The 6286-nt window shown below is 41.8% G+C and overlaps 2 protein-coding genes across 3 annotated transcripts; one reads left to right on the plus strand and one right to left on the minus strand.

The window, feature by feature from the left end:
• The first annotated feature begins 20 nt into the window (after positions 1–20).
• On the plus strand, positions 21–3958 carry glyctk (glycerate kinase). 2 transcript variants are annotated; one of them, XM_026347634.1, is made up of 5 exons: positions 21–265; positions 1699–2085; positions 2173–2324; positions 2398–2573; positions 2655–3958. In XM_026347634.1, the coding sequence occupies exons 2-5, from the start codon at positions 1730–1732 to the stop codon at positions 3549–3551; spliced, it is 1581 nt and encodes a 526-aa protein (XP_026203419.1). In that variant the 5' UTR covers positions 21–265; positions 1699–1729; the 3' UTR covers positions 3552–3958. The 2 variants fall into 2 exon arrangements, with proteins under 2 accessions (XP_026203419.1, XP_026203420.1); XM_026347635.1 differs by lacking the exon at positions 21–265 and adding an exon at positions 272–877.
• Positions 3959–4179: 221 nt separating this feature from the next.
• tcta (T cell leukemia translocation altered) lies at positions 4180–5758 on the minus strand. Its single transcript, XM_026347639.1, has 3 exons — positions 5421–5758; positions 5284–5335; positions 4180–4993 (listed from the first exon to the last, which is right to left on the minus strand). Exons 1-3 carry the CDS (start codon positions 5629–5631, stop codon positions 4951–4953), a joined length of 306 nt encoding a protein of 101 aa, XP_026203424.1. The 5' UTR covers positions 5632–5758; the 3' UTR covers positions 4180–4950.
• Positions 5759–6286: the final 528 nt, after the last annotated feature.

A 6286-nucleotide genomic window follows, 5' to 3' on the forward strand; every position in this document is an offset into this window, starting at 1 on the left:
TCCTGCTGTTGACTTAAACTAGCTTTCCCAAAACAGTGCTGTAAGAAACGTCGCATAGGGGGCAGGTCGATGATAAAGTAATATTTGTTTTTGTTATGACTGTTAGGTAGACCAGAGCACTTTCCATGTCTGTTTTCATTTTTGCCTGTCTTTGTGAAACTTCTTCGTAAGGAGAGTTTCTGGGTGCTGCGCCATCGTAATGGACACAGAAGTGCAGAAGACAATAACAGTATGAGTTGTGCTCCCACTGAAAAGGATGTTTGAGGTATGAACCAACTTTAGCATAATATGAAGTCAGTTGTTTTCCTTTCTTCTCTAAAATCGACATCGTGAATAACTTGTCACACTGTTTAGTGTTTGCAAATGGCACTGCATAGGGGCAAACGAGAATGACTTGAACAGTATTATACACAACGGACATGTCAGTGGCTGATTGCTCAATCTTCAGAAACGATATCAAATTTAATTTGCCTCTAAGCGATACCTGACATTTTTATGGTGAGAGCAGGTGTCTTCACAGCTCAAAGAAAACAAACAAGACGTGTGACCCACGGGCACATTAATTCAGGCGTAAAAAAAGCATTTAGATTATGGGCATTGGCTGCACAGTGCTGCAGCAAAAGTGCCTTATAAATCTGCCAGTTACTGTGCTCAGGATTTTTAATGTGTCCAATGAACCAGGGCAGAAGTAACTTTGACATCAAGCGTTTAGTTGAGTCATGTGCACCATCCAAGTCAATCATTACACACAGGGTACACAGTTCCAGTCAGTATCTGGTCAGATTTTTACTACTCAGTTGAACTGCAGAGCTGGAGCACACATAACAGGCTTCCACAGGAATCCACAGGCTTCACATCCCATTTAGGAGTTTCCCAGGTAGGCAGCTGTATAAGTCTTCAGAAAGCACAGTCTTGCAAGCAAACCCTTTGGTTTGCAATAGTCAACGTAGCCTTTTGGGTCTATTCACTCGTTCAGCCTTCAACTCCACAAGTAACAATTTAATATGTGGAAAAAAAAATTCCTGTGGGTAGGATTGGTACACAACAGCTCTGTACATGTGTAATCCTTACATCTTCAGGTTTAATCAAACGATTTAAACTGAACTACTGATTAGTGTGAGGACTGTATAGTTAATTTCATGAAAGTACTGTATGGTATTACAATTATGTACATATTGATTTCTTGGGACGCACAATGCAATAACCCTTTGACGCCAGCACAAACATGATAAATGGCTTAACATGTTCAATGACTGTGACTCAGTTGGTAGGGCAGTCGGCAGTTGGGTTGGCGGTTCGCTTCCCGGCTCCCCCCAGTTCGTGGCCACGTGTTGAAATGTCCCGGGACATGACACTAAACAAGAAACCTTGGCCCCTCGAGAGGGCAGCCTGTCCACAAAGAATTTCCCCAGGGGGATTCATAAAGTATCAATTGTTGTTATTATTTTGAGTCCAGTGTTGTTACTTGGAATTGCAGGAATTTAATCGTTCTTTGGAGTTTAGTATGTTCAGCAATTTATAATTTAGCAACTTTTATCTGAGAGGTGAAAGTGGCCTTCAGCCAATATAAATGCTTTCTTGATAGCTAGAATATTTTATATGTATGATCTTTTGAAAATACATCTGCTTTTTTATTAAAAGTCTTAAAATTAATAAATATATATTTATATATTATAAATTATTCTTTGAATCTCTTAGGCAATTTCTACTCGGACCCAGTGAACTGTCCATGGCACGTGTTCTGTCCCTGTTCTGGCGTCACCCTTTTCTGGCCCTCGTGGGTAGGAAGAAACAAACATTTTGCAAAATGTCAATAGACTCACGTGCTCGCAAAGTGTTTGCAGCTGCAGTGGAGGCTGTGCAGCCAGACACTGTGGTCCGGCAGAGTGTAGAACGCAAGGAGGATTCAGTGATTATTGATGGTCACAAATTCACACTCAAACACAACCTCCATTTGGTGGGATTTGGAAAAGCAGTATTGGGCATGGCTGCAGAGGCAGAGAGGATTATAGGGGATCACTTAGTAAAAGGAATCATAAGCGTGCCACATGGGATTCAGCAGACATTACAACAGCATGGGAAAGAGTAAGCTAAATCTTTCAGAGGTAAACAACTTAAAGTATTCCACAGAAATAAGATTAAACACAATAACCTCTCCCACGTCCACCACAGCCATCTGTTGTTAAAAGAAAACACTCGCATCAAAGTAATTGAGGGAGCCAAGCACAACTTGCCTGATGCTGATGCCCAGAAGGCAGCTGAAGGGATCAAGCAGTTAGCCAGTGAACTGACAGAGAAGGACTTGCTACTAGTTCTGATTTCAGGTAAACACCTTTTTTCTTGCCTACTCTTATTAAAACCATACCATAAAATCTAAAGGGGTTCAACCCTGTCTAGGTGGGGGCTCTGCGCTGTTACCTGCACCCATCTCACCAATATCACTGCAAGAGAAGCTGGATGTTACCCGTAAACTTGCAGCTGCTGGAGCCACTATTCAAGAGCTGAACACTGTACGCCGTGCCCTTTCTGTCTTAAAGGGTGGAGGTCTTGCACATCTTGCTCACCCTGCACAGGTAGTGAACCTTTAAGTTATTAGTGGTTAAAACAAAGTCATTTCAGCAATGTGCATTTTTATATTTCTCATGTCTTCACAGGTGGTTGCACTGATATTGTCTGATGTGATTGGGGACCCGCTAGATTTGATAGCCAGTGGCCCCACAGTGCATGGTGAGGTATGGCCTGAGGAAGTTTTGTCAGTCCTTGACCGGTACAAGCTGCTAAACTCTCTACCAGCATCACTAAAAGATGTCCTTGGGAGACCAAGTCCCCGGTGGAAGGGGAATAAGGATGTCACAGATAAATCAGAACACGTTCTCAATGTTGTGATTGGCTCCAACAGTATTGCCCTCACATGTGCAAGTCGCCGTGCCCGAGAGCTAGGCTTTCGCCCTGTTGTCTTGTCACCAGGAGTGTGTGGCGATGTAAGGTCAGTCTCCAGACTTTATGGCCTCCTTGCCCAGTTTGCCTGTTCTCAACAAGAACCTCCTCCTGAGATTGCTGCTGAGGTGCTGAGGCTGGGGCCTGAAGTAGGTGTGGAGAGCTGGGACCTTTGCCGTACTATGCAGGTCTTGTCTAAGGAGCGTACAGAAGGATGGGGTGCCACGTGTCTACTAGCTGGAGGTGAGCCCACTGTGGAGTTGACTGGGAAGGGCCGAGGTGGTCGAAACCAGGAGCTGGCTCTGCGAGTGGGACTGGAGATGAAAGACCTAGAACTCCCACCCAATGGTCCAGTCTTCCTGAGTGGTGGGACTGATGGTCAGGATGGACCTACTGAGGCAGCAGGGGCCATTACTGATTCCGGGTTGTATGAAGAAGCACAAGCACAGGGGCTGGACATTAACAGCTTCCTTACCAACAATGATTCTTACACATTTTTTTCACATCTCTCTGCTGGCCAGCGTTTACTTGTACCTGGTCTAACGTGCACCAATGTGATGGATGTGCACATGCTAATAATTCCATCAATCCCTATTAACATAAGATTGGACTAAGATAAGACTACTTCCAAAACACACAGTAGTAAAAACTGAGATGAACTTAGAGTGAGTAGGTTCAGGTTGGTGCCAAATCTAATTAAAATAAGGGATCTGACTTTGCAATGCAGATGCTTTATCTGTCAAACTACAAAAGCAAGATTGGAAATGCAAGTTTAAAATTGTGAACTTGATCTATTTTTAAAATAAATAAAACAAATTACAGCCTAGCTTTATCAGTCAGAGACAACTGTGGCTTTAGTACTTTAAGTACAATAAACAAATATAACAAGTGCTGTTTGCACAGGACTTGCACAATAGTATTACTTTCCAGCTTTACGGCTCAACTTTCAGGCAATTCTTAAATATGCTGATGATTTTGTCAAAAAAAAAACAAAACAAAACAACAACAACAAAAAAAAAAACATCACAATATCACTATTTTCCCCATGCTTCTTTGACAATTTTTTAAGCGACACATAAACTGGATAAGCAGTAAATTGGATTAGATTTAAATGTAAACATTGACTTGGTCACTGAAAAACATTTTAAGCATATCTTGAAGAGGATTGGATTTGTTTTAGATTACTGTCTGACCAAAAAATAAATCTCTCCCAGGTCAGACTTCTCTTGCAGACTGTAGCAGTTTTTTTTTTTTTTTTATCAAGGAGTCCTCATTATTTTTCTGCATCCATTTGCTCATTTTCTTTACAAGCCAATAGGGCCTAATACAGATAAACAGCCCTAAATTGTGTTGTGTTATGAATTATTTCATCTCCTCTGTAGAGACATGTTTCACACAGGAGTTGGGTCATATCACAGATACATCATGCTAGATGTAAGTCAACTGTTTTCCATACTTCTGTCTCCCAACAGACCATATACATTATTTATGAAAGCTGTGATGAGAATGACCCTAATCACTGCAAAGAATCTTTCTGATCACAGCTAGGCTCATTCACAACACTCACTGTCATCATTATCCCATTCCTACTGGTGCAATTCATTTTAAATATCTGTCCATGTTATCCAGTGTGCCCTGTGCACCCTTAAAATCAAATGCATTTATTGTTTGTTGCTTATGGTTTCAGACTAATAATAATGTGATGTCTCTTATCTAAAGCATTCAATTTATATCTTTAATTTATATGCAACTGGTACTTCTACTTAAAGCTACTGGAAGAAATTATGAATGACAGAGACAAATAGATCTATTTAGATGTTTATGGAGAATAATGTCCCATTAAAGCTAATGGCAAACTTAAAAAAGATCAAAAAGATCAAAATAAAAAGTGATTGTTGCCAATAGCTGCATCCATCTTTCTTGTCAGATGCACCTAAGTGCATCTAGTGTCTGTGGGAAATGTAAACAGTCCAGCTCTCACTTGGAAAAAGTCCAAGAGTCTCATGGAGCCTGTTATTCTCGATGAATCTTCCCTGTATCTCCTGCTTTGCTTTCCCTGCAAGAACAAAAGCATGTTATTAATAAAACGGTAAGAACAGTTTTGCAATAATAAACCATTTTAACGCTTTTATACTGCATGATCAGTAATATATTTCACAACTACAGTAGTTGTGTCGCCTTTACAGATCTATCCTTTCTCTTCTAGATGCTGCTCTATAATAATAGGAAAAACACAGGGAAAAGGGTCTCAAAGGGAAACCAACCCAATTAAAACTTTACAGCAACAGACAGTGTGAAAAGAGGAAGATACATTAAAATGAGGAGACATGGATGCTGGGCACCCACCATCCACTCAGGTGAGGCGCTGTGTCCGGTGTACCTCCGTTCTGTCCGGCCCCTGAACATCAACACAGCAGAGATTAGCCTAACGGGGCTAGCAGTAGTTCAGCAAGCGATGCTAATAAAGACTGAGGAAAACCCACCTTGTCGATAATACATATCGTTCACCGTATTTCCGTAGACTTTCCATGCAAAGTGAATGGCGATGAGACTAAAAATGAGCCAACTTAGTAAAATCTTGAATATGGAGACTCTCATGTCGTTGGCGAGCCAGTCGTCCACAAACTCAGAAAGAAACGACAAGCAGCTGTCAGCGATGCGGGACAAAAACTCAAAGTCCCACACTTCCCCCATAGCCTCTGGTCATCCAGCCAGTGGGAAATGTCATCAAATGTACGCCCGCTGGATAAAAGGACAGACGATGGTGCTTTAGCTATGTAGCACAACACAACCCGGTCGCCATCTCTCCCGTTACAGGAACTGACGTGACGTCGGCTTACGTACGGTGGCTCGCAACGTAAACGTCCTTTAGCTGAACAGCATCTTCTACACAACCTACAGTGGGAAATCGTTACCGTTTTATTTTTACATGTTATCTTTGACTGTGTTTTTACAATCCCCACACAGCTCTGCTGCGTGTCTGTGGGTTCAACCATCAGCAATGCCCCACACTGTTTGTCGCTCCGGTGTTATGCTGCTATTGCAGGTGGTCGAGCTGGAAAACAGTGGATTTAAACAGTAGCTTTACAATTAGACAACATTTTGTCATCCTGGACATACAGTAGACATCTGTCAGCTAACAAACAAACAAACAGAAAGCCCAACCCTCTACTTCTTAACACCTAAAAATGACGTTTTGGGGATTCTTCTTACAATTTACGTAAGGTGCGCTGTGAGGGGGGAGGCAGTACGTAAGGACTGCTGTGAGCACACACTTAGCTCGTAGCTAGCCAAGCCTAATATCAAATTGTATACACTGAAAAGGGCAATTGAAAAACCATGTTTTTAT

This window comes from Anabas testudineus, chromosome 5 (genome assembly GCF_900324465.2).
Source record: "Anabas testudineus chromosome 5, fAnaTes1.2, whole genome shotgun sequence".
Taxonomy (NCBI): domain Eukaryota; kingdom Metazoa; phylum Chordata; class Actinopteri; order Anabantiformes; family Anabantidae; genus Anabas; species Anabas testudineus.

Excerpts from the sequence above, each read along its gene's own strand:
- glyctk (XM_026347634.1), top strand. The coding sequence starts at position 1,730 with ATGGCACGTGTTCTGTCCCTGTTCTGGCGTCACCCTTTTCTGGCCCTC. Across the intron at positions 2,086-2,172 it reads TTACAACAGCATGGGAAAGA|CCATCTGTTGTTAAAAGAAA; the intron begins GTAAGCTAAATC and ends CGTCCACCACAG. Across the intron at positions 2,574-2,654 it reads ATCTTGCTCACCCTGCACAG|GTGGTTGCACTGATATTGTC; the intron begins GTAGTGAACCTT and ends ATGTCTTCACAG.
- tcta (XM_026347639.1), bottom strand. The coding sequence starts at position 5,631 with ATGGGGGAAGTGTGGGACTTTGAGTTTTTGTCCCGCATCGCTGACAGC. Across the intron at positions 5,336-5,420 it reads CGATATGTATTATCGACAAG|GGGCCGGACAGAACGGAGGT; the intron begins GTGGGTTTTCCT and ends GTTGATGTTCAG. Across the intron at positions 4,994-5,283 it reads GCGCCTCACCTGAGTGGATG|GGAAAGCAAAGCAGGAGATA; the intron begins GTGGGTGCCCAG and ends TTGTTCTTGCAG.